The sequence below is a fragment of the Aedes aegypti genome, chromosome 3, assembly GCF_002204515.2.
Source record: "Aedes aegypti strain LVP_AGWG chromosome 3, AaegL5.0 Primary Assembly, whole genome shotgun sequence".
In the NCBI taxonomy this organism is placed as follows: domain Eukaryota; kingdom Metazoa; phylum Arthropoda; class Insecta; order Diptera; family Culicidae; genus Aedes; species Aedes aegypti.
This window is the reverse complement of record NC_035109.1, coordinates 8612805-8630484: the sequence shown is the minus strand read 5'-3', so window position 1 is coordinate 8630484 and position 17680 is coordinate 8612805. Positions and strand designations below refer to the sequence as shown.

Sequence of the window (17680 nt, the reverse complement as noted above, 5' to 3'; positions counted from 1 at the left end):
TATAAATTACTACAGGAATTCAAAAAAAAAAAACTTGTCGGAAATAATATGTCGGTTTCCTTGAAGAAATGTTCCAAAACTGCATGAAATTCTTATAAAATCCAACGGTTGTGTGGAACAAGGGACCTAGACCCTGACTACGGCCATGGAGGAGGTCGGTCATTTGCGGTGCGGTTTTCCCACAAATTCCCCTTTCCATATAGAAGAGAGTGCTCCCACACAACATTGCGCCTCCGGCCAGCCGCAGGAAAAGCGAGCGGATAACCTGTTGCGCCTGGTTCCGTGCTCCCGTTGTATCATTACCGAATTAATGAAGCCATTCATCCTCCAAGAATTGTGCACCCGTCGTCGTCGAAGTAGGCGTGGGACGACGTAGCAAGCGCTGACAGGGCTCCGGAGGTGGGTGGCTTTAATGGGCACTTCAAACTTTTAATCCCGGGTTGGGTGATGGCATTTGGCGAAGACGAGACAGATGGAATCCAAGGATGCCATGATGGATATGGATGGGTAAAAAGCTCTCCATTGGGGTCGTGCACGTGGCCTCTTCTGATGACGAACTCAATTTCCCTCGTAATAATTGCCATGTCAAGATATTATTGGACTAAAAATAAATCTACCTTCCCGTCTCGTCGGTATTCAAATTCAGCTCGCAGTAAAAGCGTAACGGAATGAAGATTGATGAAAAAGGAAGTGGAAATTATTGCACGTTTTGAGATAAAATCAATAACCCTCACTCCCCCGAATAGGAAGTTATTTAAAGTTCAAATAAATCTGATACAGTTTTTAGTCACCCACTCTACCAATCCGAATTCGTAAAATTGGATGGCATTTCATCAAAGCGTACCCGACCATCGCCTACTTACTGATGTCCATTCTGTTTGCCTACTTTCAGGGTATTTTCGTGGAAAAATATGATCCCACGATAGAGGACAGTTACCGCAAACAGGTGGAGGTGGACGGACAGCAATGCATGTTGGAAATTCTGGACACTGCAGGAACGGTAAGGCTTTTCTGTGTGGATTTTCGCACCTCATTCATTGTTAAATAACACAAATGCTTATAATTCTTTTCCCAGGAACAATTCACGGCCATGCGAGATCTGTACATGAAGAACGGCCAGGGTTTCGTGCTAGTGTATTCCATTACCGCACAATCGACATTCAACGACCTGCAAGACCTGAGGGAACAAATTTTGAGGGTTAAGGCAAGGAGGACTTTCGAGAGAGCCCAATTGGGATTGTTTGACTTAATTTGTCATATTTTTTTCCAGGACACTGACGACGTTCCCATGGTACTGGTCGGCAATAAGTGCGATCTCGAGGACGAACGGGTGGTCGGCAAGGAGCTCGGCAAAAGCCTCGCCAACCAGTTCAACTGTGCATTCATGGAAACGTCAGCCAAAGCCAAAATTAATGTTAACGACGTGAGTATTGTAAAGTGTACCAATTCGTTAGTTTTGGTAGAAACCCAATTTCAAGCAAATTGGACTACATTGGATTATGGGCCCATGGGGATCTCTGTCCGACGGTCGGTTCGGGATTTATACGGATGTTCCGTGGGGTTTGTCCGGAACTATAGTGTTTGGAACTGAATCATGAACCAATAGTACACGCAACGAACTGGACTATCGAATTTCATACATTTTGCCTTATGAAAGGTGGAACGAATATTACAATACGAACGCTTTATGTATCGTTTTAGCCTCTCTCCGCATCAAGGCGTCGATAGGCGCGTGGTGTACGCTCGGGCCTGTCGATCGCAAGGTTCTTGGTTCGATTCCAGGTTGCCGCGAAAACTCACTGTCACTGTCGACTAAAAATTTCGCTCGACTTGGCTCTGTCACTCGAGTTTATCGACAGTCGTCACTCTATGTGACTGGATTACTATGGGAGTCGACGGGTGACATCTGAAATATGCATGCTTACTTTGATCGACAATGACTTCAGACGAGTCACGTGAATTCGCTTGAATTACAAAATAGACCCCTATATTCCAAATCTTTCAACTCATTTGAAACCATTATGGCCAGATCCGGATTCCCTGGAACCTATTCCTAAGGCATCCAGTTGGGGGCCAAAACTTGATCAGCACACACCATATCATCAATCTTCATGCTTTTACAACAGAAGTATAATACAAAGCATGTTGAGCGATTCCGGAACCCTGGAAAAGGACATAATTCCGATGATTGCAAAACATGTCATGCGATACATCAATCTTAAATATTTTTCGCCAGGATGAAGCAAATTGAGTAATTTCTTGCAACATAGGGTCATTAACGATTACTACAGGATGTTCTGGTGCGGGAAGTGGGTAGATCAGGTATGACATGTAGGTACTACGCACAAAACATCTGAGTAGGACAGTCAAAGGATTTTCCTACCCATGATTCAATAAAAAAAAGTCCAGCAGAAGGCTTGAAAAATAAATATGAATACAAATAATTTGATGAAGTTTCTGCGTGACGAAACATTTTTCAAGCTTCTTCGATCCTGAAAACTTTTGCAATTAGCTGGGCCACTTCGGTGCAAAGAAAAAAAAAACTACAAAAATTCACAGAATTGTTGCGGTTTATTTATTTGTTATCTAGAAATAGATGAGAAAATTAGACCAACTGATTTTTTAATATGAACGATAACAAAAGTTTATCCAATGAATGAGTAAGTAAAGGACAGGACTGGCAGTAGATTTCTTTTTAAAGACCTGTAGGCGAATTCCGGCGCGTATTTGTTTCGAAGAAAAGAAAAAATCTTGTTAATAAGTAATGGAAAAAAAAATTCTTCTCTTCGAAGAAATTGTCCACCGGAGTTCGCCTGCTGGTCTCTATGTCAATGCAAGACGCTAAAAAGTCTTTATTTCTAGTGGAAGGTCCCTAAAATGTCTATTTTACCCCAAAAATGTCTCTAAGGTCTCATTTTTGCTTATCTACTTGCATTGAATCCTGATGCAAAAGAAACCTTCCGAGACTATAACGGGCTCAACAGGTTCTTCAAGAATTTCGTCTCAGATTCCCCGAGGAAAAGCTTCAGGTATGATCATAGTAATTTTATGTAGAATACTTCCAAGGGCTCCTACAGGGATCTATCCAGACATTTTTCTAGTGATTTTTCGACCAATTCTATCAGAAACTATTCCAGAGATTTTTTTAAAGGATGCTAAGACGAATTTTTCTAGAATATGTGCCAGGGAATCCTTGAGAACTCTGAAGCTACTACCCCCTTTCATTTCCTCCAGATATTTTTTCACTTCAATCGAATTCTCCAGTTGTAGTATTTCTACAGAATTTCTTCCGATGAAATCCACAAAGGTTTTCAAAAATATAGCTTACGTTTTTTTTCATAAACCCTGCTATATTTCTTCCGCCTGTTCATGTGGATTCCTTTGAAAATTCATCCACGTTTCCTCCCAGAAATCCAAAATTCCTTAAGGAATTCTTTGAGCATATGTTTTTTTTTTTCTATGAATTCCACCAGCCTTTCATCCAAGTAAAAGTGTCTCAAAAAATCCCATGCAATCTTCTAAAGTTTATTTAATTTTCACACCAGTTAATACTACAGCAATTTTCCCAATAATTCCTACGATCATCAAATTTCTGTAGAGATTTCTTATCCGAGTCGATCATCAAATTTCTAATCCGAGATTCGACCCATTTTTTTTTGTATATCTAGCATATTATCTAGGAAGTCTTCTAAAACTTCCTCAAGAGTCCAGAAGTTATTTCAGAGATTCTTCATTGAGGGTTTAAATTTATAACTTAAAATAATTACTGAAGAATTTCTGTAGAAATTGAAAAAGAAATCTCTGAAGCTTAGAGAAATCACTAGTTGAAATCTTATATAAATCCTAAAAGACAATTTTAAAGAAAATCCGTAGAAATTTATACTGGAAAATGATTAAATTATTGATTGAATTTTAGAAGACGTTTTGACCAGGAATCTTGGAGGATGTTTCAGGAAAATCGATGGATAAATTACTAGATACAATCCTCCCCTTGGTTATGCGACCTTGCCGCGATGGGAGGGCATAATCCATTAGCCCATATGATGGAAACCAAAGGCGTAACCTGTAGTGGAAGTATCACATTTTGGCATTTTTTGCTTAAAGCCGCGTCATAATTCATATGGCATAGACGCAATAATATCACGGATGTGATGCAACGGACATTCTGCGTTATTGATAGAATTTATGCCCATTTCAAATAATTAATCCATTCGAAGTGGACAACAATACTATTGGTGACGTTCAGTTTGCCTTTTGCTAACCAGAATGATCCGTAGCCACTCTTACTATTAGCAAGCTAGAAACAGCGCTATCATATACGATGGATATATGAACGCAATGACCAATAAATACTTTTAACAACAAAAAACGAAATTAACTAGAACTACTACTAAACAGCCAATTTTGTTAAGACTTGACGACAATTGACATTCAAGATTCTAATCTTACGTAAAAGACAGGAGTAATCAAAATAGCACTTTAATGGCAAATTATTCAAAACCATTTCGACTAGACAGTATATTAGTAATGACACTACTACACTACTATTTCAAATAAATTCTGATGGAGCTGCTGATTTTTACAATGCTTCCTTTTCTCAGAAGCAAGGGAATATGGGTATTTTTGAAAAACTATCACGTCACAATACTAATAAAAATACAGTGTTCATGTGGGCACCATAGCCTAGTCCGTCTGAGTATTGGTCCTGGTAGAGAGAAAACTTGGCAAAAGCCAGACCGAGGGTTCAGCCTTGACGAGTAAAGCTGTCAGGCAGCTCGAACTTAATACCATACAAAAAAAAAAAAGATAACCACTCCAATGGATCTTGATATTTGGCTTTTCTATGCTCAATGTGTAATTACATTAACCCTCTAATACCCAAATTTTTATTTTCGATTTAAGTATTATTTTTCGTTATCTAAAATCGTTCTAAACACGCTTTGGGCATTTATTTATTTTTATTCGCAAATTTTTAAATTTTGGTTTTTGATTTTTATAAATTTTATTTTTGAACATCCCTAGCTTTTTTCATTTTTTCTTGAAGCCTTTTCTAGTTGTTGATTTTTGGCAATAATAAAAAAATAAATTGTTACGGTATTTCTAAAAATATTAAATGTTTAATTTTTTCTCGGAACGTATTTTATTTTCCGTGTAACTAACGGAAAAACAGGTTTGAAATGATTTTAATACCACCAGGCTCTTCGTTTGTGATAGGTTAATCGTAGAAAAATATAAAAGGTACGATTTTTTATATTACACGTTAAATGAAGCCCCAGGCATTTGTAGGTTATATAAGAATGCAATTTTTCAAACAATTTCTAAAAATACAAAAAAGCTTCAAAAGTCATAAAAAACTTTTCTTATATGCGTGTTATGAGTCAAAGTATAAACCAAAAATAAAATCATTTTGATTTCCGAGCTACGAAAAAAATACACAAAATTCCAAAGTGTACCCCGTCTAAAGGCGGGGTTGGGTATTAGAGGGTTAAATAGTAATATTTTCAGATTGATATGGCACCCTCCAAATCCTTATGTTAAGGCTGATGGTGACTGAGTGTCTTGAGTGAACTTTAGAGATCTCTGAAGAGAGATAAGAAGAAACCAAAACAGAATCCATAACGAAACCTAACAGAGCCAACAAAACAAAAATAATTATAAACAGGAACCAAATAAGTTTGGAATCTTTAAAAATATAGGTTAGCCTTTTTTGGAAATTCCTAGTGATATGACGTTAAGTATTACCGCTTGTATTAATTACTGTTTGTATTATTTCGTGATTTTCTCCAAGTTTCTGATCAGAAATTAAATCAGGTATTTGCTCAATGATTCCTTCAGATATCAATCATCTATCGATTCACACCGACAAACTTAACATCGACACATAAACGAATTAAACAACTAGTACCATTTATTTACAATTCATATCCTTCGATGGCTATGCGAATTTCCATCTCAACTCATTTAGGCCAATTCTATGTCAAATGGCTTCTCAGTTTTTGATATGGCGTTGATAGTCTAATGGCTATCGCTTCTGCTTCCCAAGCAGGAGGTCGTGGGTTGAATCTCAGTCCCGTCCTTTTATCATTTTTGTAACATTCTTCCTAATAGATGTCTTTCTCTATCTCTGCGTCATCCTTGATAATGACATCAAGCATCATCAGTTCTATCTATCGCTAGAATTGAATAAATCGATTTAAGGTTATTATATAACGAAGACAAACCTTGAATTTTCAAGTGCACAAGACTGGAGAACCTGACAACAGTTCGCGTTGAAAACCAATCAAATTGCTTGCTTGCTGGTGGTGACCAATAGGATAGATTTTCAACGCGAAGCACTGTTTGGTTACCAAGTCTTGTGCTCTTGAAAATTTAAGGTGTGGCTTTGTTCTATAAACACTTTAACCGCATACCACATGTTCTGAACGACGAGAAATCAGCACCCCGGTGCGACAGGGTCACACGATCCACACGCAGGAGAAATCCGTAGTGTATGATATCGACAGCGCACATGTATGCGCACCAATCCGTCATGCATAATAAATAGAATTAAATTTGTTCCTACCTAGTACATGCAGACACAAGAAGTAAAATTTGCTTACGGCTAGAACACAAAACATTGAATTGCTTAAATATATCCCTAAATTAGTAAAAGTTGAACTTAAAACTAGTGTAAAATTGTTGGACAGTGGACAAGTTTGCTATTAAGGACTAGACATGTAAGTAAAACTGATTTTCCATGCAAAATAAGATAATAATTCGTCTCTAATAAATTGCAGCTAAAAAGCTGATTCATGTACACCGTACTTACGAGTCATGCTCTAAGATCTTCCGAAGCATCTTTCCGTAGCTGTCCCAACAAAACTTTTTAGATTTCTATGGTGAAATCGCCCGGAGATGTCGAGCTCTACAAACCTCCCCGGCGCTGGGGCACCGTCAACGACGCAGCAGCATCCAGATGGTGTAAACCCACAGCAGGAAGGCGTTCTTAACCTCAACTCCGGCTCTCATCCGGAAGGTTCCGATAAAGGTGTTAGGATGGACACACCCATTGCACCGTCTGTCGGTCGATCAAGACGAAGCCGTTCATCAAAGGGGAGCTCCCGTGCTTTACGCGCTTCGCTAGAACTCCAGCAGCTCGAGGAGCAAAAGCGGGTGGAAATGGAATTCATCGCCAAAAAGTTTGCTATTCTGCAGGCCCAACTGGAGGATGATGATGGAAGCAGTCGCAGCAGCAAGACTCGTCGATCTTCCCATGGCAGTTCGCAGAGAACTCACGACTGGGTTCAGAGCCAGGTAATCCCGACTACGTGTAGTACCACCGAATCCCAAACGATTCCCGTGATCACTCAGTCCCGGACTGGCACCATTCCCAAGGAGATTCCAGCAGTGAGCAATGTCATAGATGAATCGATTGCGCTTGCCATGCAGTCGTTGTCCATCAATCCGGTGGACCGAGTGGAATCGAACGCACCACCAACGGACAGCACCTCTTTCGCTCCAACACGTAGTCGGCTAGCCCATTTGCAGGCCCGAAACAAGGAGAAAACTGCTGTAATGAATAGCGCGACTGATGGCCTTGGGGCTGCAGGTGGATTCACAACGTTTTCCACAGATCACCAGGCGCTTCCGATTGCACCCAACTTTTCCATCTCACCGGAAAACTCGCCGTCGGCACTGATAGAGCAGCTGTGTGACCTACAAAAGCGTGCGGACAGACTCCAGCAGCAGTTGATGGTCGGAACAATCCGTCAGAGCCAAGATTTCGATCGAGTTCCGGAACAAACTCGGCAGTTCCAGCCGACCAAGTCATCGACAGTGGTTCGCATCGCCGCCAACAAGCCATCAGATGAGCAACGACCAGTGCGTAACGCTGCCTACGAGTTCCCAGTCAACGATGGTATTACCAAGGTTACCAGTTCGGTAAGTCAACCGTGCTCTAGTTCCACCGTTACTTTTGCCCCACAATTAAATATTGTGAGCTCGGTCGATTCGTCACCACCGACCCGAGCTGATGAAATAAATAAAACGCCCCCTCCGAATACCGGACCATGCTTGCTTCCCCCTATTCTGCAATTCGTTCCGGCTCATATGAGTACACCACAAGCCCATTCCACTCCCCCCTCCGTGCACACAGTTTCCTCTCGATTGTCTCCAATCATGTCGTCGATGATTCCTACATCTGCACCCGTCGTCGCAGCTGTGTCCGCTGCCAATGATGTTACTCGGCGGCAGCTTTTCGGTGGACCCAGCCCACAGCAACTCGCCGCCAGACAAGTCGTGCCCAGGGAGCTTCCTACTTTCTCCGGTGATCCTGTCACGTGGCCGTTGTTCCTGAGCTGCTTCCAAAATACCACCGAGATGTGCGGTTATTCCGATGGGGAAAATCTAATGCGGCTGCAGCGGTGCTTGAAGGGGAATGCGTTGGAGGCAGTTCAGAGCTATCTGATGCAACCATCGTCCGTACCATTGATCATCGACACGTTGAGAACGTTGTATGGTCGGCCAGAGCAAATCATCAACTCGCTTCTCGCCAAGGTACGGTCAACGCAAACTCCCAATCCGGAACATCTGGAAAGCCTAGTTGGATTTGGTTTAGCGTGCAAAAACCTTTGCAGCCATCTCCAAGCTGCGGGTCTACACGATCATCTTTCGAATCCGTTGCTTCTTCAGGAGCTAGTAAGCAAACTTCCAGCTACTCTCAAGCTCAACTGGTCTCTTTTCAAGCGTCAGCATGTCAACGTCGACCTTACCACGTTTGGCTGCTACATGGACCAAATCGTTTCAGCAGCTAGTGACGTGATCTTTGTCAACTATGCGGACGGACCTGGTGGCAAGCAGGAGAAACCAAAGGCGAAAGAGAAAACTTACATAAACACGCACGCTGTAGAGGAGAAAAGGGAGGAGAACGTTAACAGCGGCGATCGTAAGAACAAGTCTAAGCCCTGTGCCTCCTGCCGGAAGGATGGTCACAAAATAAGAGATTGTTACGCCTTCCGCAAGATGACACTAGGAGATCGCTGGAAACTCGTTCGAGAGCAGTACCTGTGTCGTCGCTGCCTGGGTTCCCACGGAAAGTTCCCTTGTAAAGCAAGCAGCTGTGGAGAGAACGGTTGTGAGGAGCGCCATCACAAACTTCTTCATCCTGGAAATCCACACACAGCGACCGATCCTCCGAAAACTACAAGCACGGTTACAGTTCATCGCCAATTCAACCAATCCGTTCTATTTAGGATACTTCCAGTTTCTTTACATGGGAACGGCAAAACCATCGAGACGTACGCGTTTCTGGACGACGGTTCCTCCCGGACGCTGGTGGAGACGAAGGTGGCAGAAGAGCTTGGAGTGGTTGGTGACGTCCATCCACTCTGCCTTCAGTGGACGAGTGGTATTGAACGGGTAGAAGACGAATCGCAGCTGATAAAGTTGCAAATTTCAGGTGTCGCAAACGGCACACGACATGACTTGAAGGAAGTTCACACCGTCAAGAGCCTGAACCTTCCAGTTCAATCGTTGGATTTCGGCGAGCTCTGCAAACAGTTTCCGCATCTTCAAGGCCTTCCGGTGCAAAGCTACACCAATGCTGTCCCCACGATCCTAATCGGGTTGGACAACTCGTTTGTCATGGCAACCCGGAAAAGCAGAGAAGGACCCAAGGGTAGCCCGATCGCTGCCAAAACTAGAATGGGATGGACGGTCTATGGAAGTTCCGTAGCGGAAACTGGGCAGCCAAGCAGTCATCAGCTATTCCACATCTCGGTTCGTTCTCCTGATCAAGAGCTGCACGACCTCGTGAAGGAATTTTTCGCGCTAGAGAGTGTGGGGCCTGGATCTTCTACGATGGAAAGTGATGAAGACCGCCGTGCGAAGCAGATCCTCGAAATTACCACTGTGCGTACAGAGTCTGGCAGGTTTCAGACAGGCTTGCTGTGGAAATACGACAACGTGGAATTTCCGAACAGCAGACCCATGGCGGAAAAGCGATTCCGCTGCCTGGAACGTCGTCTAGCTTCGAAGCCCGAACTGTACGACAACGTAAAGAACCAGATAAATCAGTACCAGGTCAAAGGATACTCGCATAAAGCGAGTCCTGATGAGCTAGCCAGTTTCAACCCAAAGCGGACTTGGTATCTCCCGTTGAACGTCGTCACGAACCCCAGGAAGCCGAACAAAGTACGACTGGTGTGGGATGCAGCTGCCAAGGTTCAAGGCCAGTCGTTCAATTCCGCCCTTCTTGCTGGGCCAGATCTTCTCGCTCCGCTGCCAGCAGTATTAAGTTCGTTTAGGCAGTTCGAGGTGGCCATCAGTGCAGATATATGCGAGATGTTCCACCAGATTACGATTAGACCAGAGGACCGGTCGGCACAGTTGTTCCTTTGTAGGGATGATCCGTCCAAACCTTTCGATGTCTTCGTGATGGACGTAGCCACGTTCGGATCCACCTGTTCGCCATCTGCGGCCCAATATGTGAAAAATCGGAATGCCGAGGAGTTTGCCGAACAGTTCCCACGAGCAGCAGAAGCGATCACAAAGCATCATTATGTGGACGATTTCCTATGCAGTGTCCACACGGAGCATGAAGCAGTGGAACTGGCCGAGCAAGTGAGGCTCGTGCACTCGAAGGCTGGATTCACCATTCGAAATAGGCTTTCGAATTCATCCAATGTTCTCACACGGGTCGGGGAACAGCAAACAGAATCGCCGAAGAAACTTCTGGTCGATAGGTCGGCCGCATACGAACGTGTCCTGGGCATGATCTGGAAGCCAGAACATGATGTGTTTGTCTTCCAAGGTGTATTCCGGGAAGAACTTCAAGTGCTTCTACAGGATGACTCGATTCCGACGAAGAGGGAAGTTTTGCGTGTCGTAATGAGCATCTTCGACCCCATCGGACTAGTAGCTGTTTTTGTCGTCCACGGAAAGGTGCTCGTTCAGCACATCTGGCGCTCTGGGCTTGGATGGGACGAGCGTATCCCAGCCACACTGCTCGAGCAATGGAAGCGATGGATCAAGTTGTTGCAGCAGCTGGATTATGTCGAAATCCCGCGATGCTACTTTCCTGGCTACTCTCCTGAAGACTACCGTGCCGTAGAGCTGCACATTTTCGTGGACGCATCCGAAGAAGCATTTGCTGCGGTAGCGTACTTCCGCATCGTCGAAGGATCCCGAGTACGATGTTCCCTGGTGTCGGCAAAAACAAAGGTGGCGCCTTTAAAGCTGCTGTCTATACCAAGGCTGGAGCTATCGGCAGCTGTTCTCGGCGCAAGATTATCGAAAACCGTTGCCGAGAATCACACGATTCCAATTAGCCGCAAAGTCTTCTGGAGCGATTCGTGCACCTTCCTCTCTTGGTTGCGGTCAGATCCCAGGAAATATCGACAGTTCGTCGCATTCAGGCTAACCGAAATTCACGATCTAACACAGGTCAACGAGTGGCGGTGGGTACCATCCCGCTCGAACGTGGCGGACGAAGCCACAAAGTGGGGAAAAGGTCCCAACATCGCCTCTGACAGCCGCTGGTTCCAAGCACCGACGTTCCTGTACCAACATCCGGACCTTTGGCCTCAGCAAGCAACAAAAGGAGAAGATAATCAGGAGGAACTTCGCCCAATCCACCTACATCGCGACGTAGTCAAGGAGCAGCTACTGCAGTTTGGAAGATTCTCCAAATGGGAACGTCTGGTCCGTGCTGTTGCGTATGTACACAGGTTCATCGACAATCTGCGATGCAAGGTCAAGAAGCAACCATTAGGTAAACGGGAATGGCTAAGTCGGGATGAGCTGGTCAAGGCGGAAGCAACTATCGTCAAGCTGATCCAGCAAGATGCTTTCGGCGATGAACTCGTTATCCTCAAGATTAACCAAGACCTTCCAGTTGGGGAACAAAAGAGGATCGAGAAGACCAGCAAGATAATCAAGCTTTCTCCCTTCCTGGACGAGCAAGGTGTTATCCGGTCTCATTCGACTTCAAGTTTCCCGTCATTCTTCCCAAAGGACACGAAGGGACGAAACTTCTCGTAGATTGGTACCATCGGCTGTACAAGCATTGCAATGCTGAAACGGCAGTCAACGAGATGCGTCAAAGGTTCCACGTTCCGGAGATGAGAGTTGCCTTGAAGCAAGCCGGAAAGCTTTGTCAGTGGTGCAAGGTCTATAAGGCAGTTCCGGCGATCCCGAGAATGGCTCCACTGCCTGAAGCAAGGACTACATCACACGTTCGGCCGTTCACCTACGTTGGCTTGGACTACTTCGGGCCAATGCTGGTTAAGCAGGGGCGCAACGAAGTTAAGCGTTGGGTCGCGCTGTTTACCTGCTTGACCATACGAGCAGTGCATCTCGAGGTGGTGCACAACCTGACCACGGAGTCCTGCAAGATGGCGGTTAGGCGGTTCATTGCACGGAGGGGGGCGCCGAAAGAAATATTCAGCGATCGGGGCACCAACTTTGTGGGGGCTAGCCGGGACTTGAAAGAGGAGATACAGCGGATCACTACCAATCTCGCAAGTACGTTCACCAACACCGATACCCAGTGGCGTTTGAATCCACCCTACACGCCGCATATGGGAGGGTCTTGGGAACGCATGGTCCGGTCAGTGAAAAGCGCGCTGGCCTCGTTATCTACCAGCGGCAAGCCGGACGATGAAACACTTCGTACACTCCTGATCGAAGCAGAATCTATCGTGAATTCGAGGCCGCTTACGTACCTGCCGATTGATTCCGAGGAGCAGGAAGCACTCACCCCGAACTGCTTCTTGATGCTGAGCACCAGCGGAGTGAACCAACCGGCTAGAGAACCGATCGACGAGAGAACAGCGGCACGCTGTAACTGGGACTTGTGCAAAGTCCTACTGGACAAGTTCTGGGCGCGATGGATCAAGGAGTATCTCCCAACGATCACTAAGCGCACGAAGTGGTTCAAGGATCGCAAGCCCATAGAAGTTGGAGATTTGGTGGTGGTGGTTGAGGACCGGATTCGGAACGGATGGCTAAGAGGACGAGTGCTTCGTGTGTTTCCAGGACGTGACGGCCGCGTACGGAATGTGGAAGTCCTGACAGCCAGTGCTGGAATGCTGGTTCGGTCAGTTGCGAAGCTCGCCGTTCTCGAAGTTGGTGGTACAGCTGAAGTAGACTTCAAGCAATACGGGTCGGGGGATGTTCTGAACGACGAGAAATCAGCACCCCGGTGCAACAGGGTCACACGATCCACACGCAGGAGAAATCCGTAGTGTATGATATCGACAGCACACATGTATGCGCACCAATCCGTCATGCATAATAAATAGAATTAAATTTGTTCCTACCTAGTACATGCAGACACAAGAAGTAAAATTTGCTTACGGCTAGAACACAAAACATTGAATTGCTTAAATATATCCTTAAATTAGTAAAAGTTGAACTTAAAACTAGTGTAAAATTGTTGGACAGTGGACAAGTTTGCTATTAAGGACTAGAAATGTAAGTAAAACTGATTTTCCATGCAAAATAAGATAATAATTCGTCTCTAATAAATTGCAGCTAAAAAGCTGATTCATGTACACCGTACTTACGAGTCATGCTCTAAGATCTTCCGAAGCATCTTTCCGTAGCTGTCCCAACACCACATTTCTGAAAATAAATCCGTGAGATATTTTTAAAGAAAATTCTAGAGCAACCTCTTATAAAACTTGTGTAAGTTAAAAAGCATATTTAATGAACAAGGACCTCTGACATAATTCCTTAACTCTTGAGGAAGTTTAAAAAGATTTCCTAGATAATTTGCTATGATAATAAAAAAATCAAATCTCGAGATAGCATTCCGCAGGATTTTCAAAAGAAATTTCTCCAAAAACATCAGACAAAATCTCTTAAAAAAATGTGTAGGAACGATCGGAGTTATTATTGGAAAAATTGATGTAGTATTAACTTGTGTAAAGACTTAAATAAACTTTAAAGATTGCATGGGGTTTTTCGAAAAATTTAAAAAGAATGTTTGGTAAAACTGCAGAAGTATTATTGTGATGGAATGCTGGAGAAATTCCTAGAAAAAATGTTAGAAAAACCTTTCTAGGAAGTACGGATTTCTGTGAGGAAACGTGGATGGATTCTTAAAGAAATCCACATAAATAGGAGCAAGAATTTTCGCATGGTATCTTGAAAAAACCCTTGTGCTATTGTGTCACCCTAATGAATAAACCTTTAGATTTCCACGGAAGAAATTCTATAGAAATATTTCGAAGATCGCCTAGAGCAACAACTAGAGAATTCAGTTGAAAAAATAGTAAAAAAAAGCATCTGGAGGAATTTGTGAGGTAGGGTTGAAAAAAAATCAAAGTAATACCTAAGGAAATTACTGGAGATAATAGCTTTAGAGTTCTCAAGGATTTCCTGGAGCAAATCCTCATAAGTATCCGTTTAAACATGGCTTTCTTGGAAAGAATTTCTGGGAAAATTTGTAGATAAATCGCCAGAATATTTTCTGGAGTGATTCCTGTATGAGACCCTGGAAGTATTCTATAAAATCACTATGATAATTCCTGAAAATTTTCCTCGAAATTCTTAAAGAGTTTGTTGAACATGTTATAGTTTCTGAAGGTTTCTTTGGAGCCTGTACAATTCTGCATCAGGATTCAATGCAAGTAGAAAAAAGAAACTTTTGGGGATATCAGAGGTTTTTTATATTTTTGATAAAGAAGATACCATAACTTTTGGGGGTGGGTAGGACAATCCTTTGACTGTCCTACCCATGTGTTTTTGTGCGTAGTACATGTCCTACCTGTCATACCCATTTCCCGCGCCACTGCCACAGTGGTATACGTACGGTCGAATACTTCATCCATCACTAACAAACCGGAGATTCAACGGTTTCCTACACGCAAAGAAATGGTGCGGTAAAAACTACAATTTTGGGGAGTTAACTGAAGCGTTCGCACCGGCAATTTTCAGCAGACCAGATATACGCTTGATTTTACCATGTCTGTAGTCGAAATCAGATTGTTGTAAATTATTTCTGTCAAATGCGGTCCGTAATGCGGTGGGGTGTACCGTACACACTTAAACAGAGTGTAAGAGTTCGGTAAATAAAATTACCGAATTCGATCTGTAAAATACTAAATTACAGATGTATCGGTAATCGAGCAATTTTTGACAGCAATACTACCGAATTTCGGTGAATTCTCGTTGGTCTGTCAACATTTTTACTGAAGCGTCTGTGAATCCCCATGATCACCGACAACGGTAAAAAAACTCCACTGATGTTTCGGTAATCGATAGACTAGTTTACCGAACTCGGTAAACTGCAAGTTGATAACATCTCGCTGTCATGTGTGCTTTTTTTCTGGTGTTGCGTTGAATCCTTCGGAAGTTGTAAATATTGCGTGCAAAACCTATTACGATAAAGGTGAGCATGATAACTTGTAATTTTATTATAACGTAACAAACATGATTATTTCTAGGATTTGCCATACACTAGCCAGCTATCCGTTTTCTCCTTCCGGTATGGGACGCAACACGGCGGCTTGTGTTATTTCCATGCTCCTTCCAACAAAGATGGCCCTCAACTTCAGGCGTGCTTGATTTTGGACGTGTCGTAATACTAGTAAATGCGAATTCAATTAGAAGACATAAAAAAATGAGAATGAATGTGTAGTAGAATAATTTTGCCTATTTTGTTGGTGTTACTATTATTGACCCATAACGCAGGTTGATCATCTTTTCGTGGTGCGTTATGGGGTAAAGATCTACCAGTGAACCCTAGTCCTGACTACTTCAAACGAAGAGAACAGGATATTATAGTAATCAAAGGAACATTTTTAGTCCTTGTTACATTTTTAAACCTTGTTGAAAGTGACAAGTCTCGGTTTTCCTAGTGGCCGAGAATGATCTTGAGACAAGAAAAAAATAAAATGAATACAACAATTTGTTTTCTAATCTTTTATTTATTTAGTTCTCTAGTTTGAAGCAGTGAGGACTAGGATTCTGATGCATGGACAATATCGGTGTAATTTCTTGGCTTTATCAAGGGATCTGATTTTGACTGATAAAGGGGCGCGCCTGTGGAGAGTGTACCCACCACATTCTTCAAAGGGTCTTAATAGCGGAACCTTTCAATTAGAATCCTTTCCTACGATGAAGTTAGGAATTACAACTGTAAGAAAACCGAATACTTTATCACTTCTCAATAGTGATAAGGTAACATGACATGCACTAAACAAAGGACACGGGATATACTACAATAGATCAAGTATTGGTCGCAGTGGTTTATGTTCCGAACAAGGAAAAAAAATGGTGTTACTATTTAGAATGCAGGTTTGCAAGGGAAAAAAATACCCGGGGGCAGAAAGATCGGTAGTTTTGACAGCTGCGCACAAACATTCAAATTACCGAAATTCGGTAATCTATTCGTTTACCGAACGTTCAGCTGTTGAGATTTCGGTAAATAAATTACCGACTTCGATGATTTGATCTAAGTGTGTAATCATAATAAATTGGTCTGAATTTCCATGGTAGTTTCAAGAATGGACGTAGTCAGCTAAAATAGTTATTTTTACCACAGAATTTCTCCGTTGGGCAGAAGGACGTGGCCGGCGCCGTTATCAATCAAGAAGTATTAGGGGTAGTGTTATTGTACATTACAGATGGTAGAAAGCTAAAACCCAAAACGTCATCTGAGTGGTTCTCTCTGCAATATCACTATCCTGATTGATCACCGAGTAGCAACTACGAAGCGTATGTTCTGTCAGTTGATTTTTTTTTTTATTGAAGGGCTTCTTAGTGTTTGATATGATTACTCCAAATGGCTTTATGCCAAATGATTCCCTCTAGTGTTCACTACTCGTGGAAAAGCCAAGATATAATTATTTACTTGGTGTTATATCAATTAGCTTGATAAAACCTCGTTAACGATGTTACACCAACATACTCGCTCCATGGCAGTGTCCCTCCCACTTCGATTTTGGCCCACGCTCTCCAGATCTTGTTGCACCTGATCAAGCCACCTCGCTCACTGTGCTCCACGCCTTCTTGTACCAACCGGAATCGACGCGAACACCATCTTTGCAAGGTTGTTGTCCGGTAGTCTTGCAACATGACCCCTTCCGTCTTTCGCCGCCATCTGGATACAGGGTTCGCCGTAGATCCTGGCGTGGTTCATTCTCCGCCGCCACACACCGTTCAAACACTCCTAGTGCTTGCAGGTCCTCTTCCAGCTTCATGTCCATAGTGGACCACCGGTCTTATTAGCGTTCCGTGCATGGTACATTTGGTGCGGCGGTGAATCTTTCTTAATCGCAGCTTCTTCTGGAGCCCATAGTAGGCGCGACTTCCACTGATGATCTGCGACTTCGAAAGTATCCGCGTCTATCGTAACACTGCTTCCTAGGCAAGCTCTGTCGCGTTCGGTTCCGCCTATCAGCAAGAGCTTTGTTTTTGACGCATTCACCACCAAGCCGACTTTTGCCGCTTCATGTTTCAGGCGGGTGTACAGGTCTGCCACCGTTCCAAATGTTCTGCCGACAATATCCATATCATCCGCGAAGCAAACAAGTTGGCTGGATCTTGTGAAAATCGGGCCTCGGTTATTGAATCCGGCTCTCCGCACCGCATGACACCTTCTAGCACGATGTTGAACAGCAGGCACGAAAGTCCATCACCCTGTCGAAGTCCCCGGCGGGATTCGAACGAACTGGATTGTTCGCCCGAAATCTTC

General features: G+C 43.5%; 1 protein-coding gene across 2 annotated transcripts in view; it reads left to right on the top strand.

The window, feature by feature from the left end:
• The window catches only part of LOC5571900 (ras-like protein 3), a 116905-nt gene that overhangs the window by 92819 nt on the left and 6406 nt on the right, over positions 1 to 17680 (top strand). For both annotated transcript variants that reach the window (XR_002502058.1, XM_021852588.1), the window contains exons 3-5: positions 893 to 1000; positions 1076 to 1204; positions 1271 to 1423. Coding sequence is in view for 1 of the 2 variants with exons in the window: in XM_021852588.1 (XP_021708280.1) it covers positions 893 to 1000; positions 1076 to 1204; positions 1271 to 1423 (390 nt within the window). In the remaining variant the exon portion in view is untranslated. The remainder of the gene's footprint in view (positions 1 to 892; positions 1001 to 1075; positions 1205 to 1270; positions 1424 to 17680) is intronic.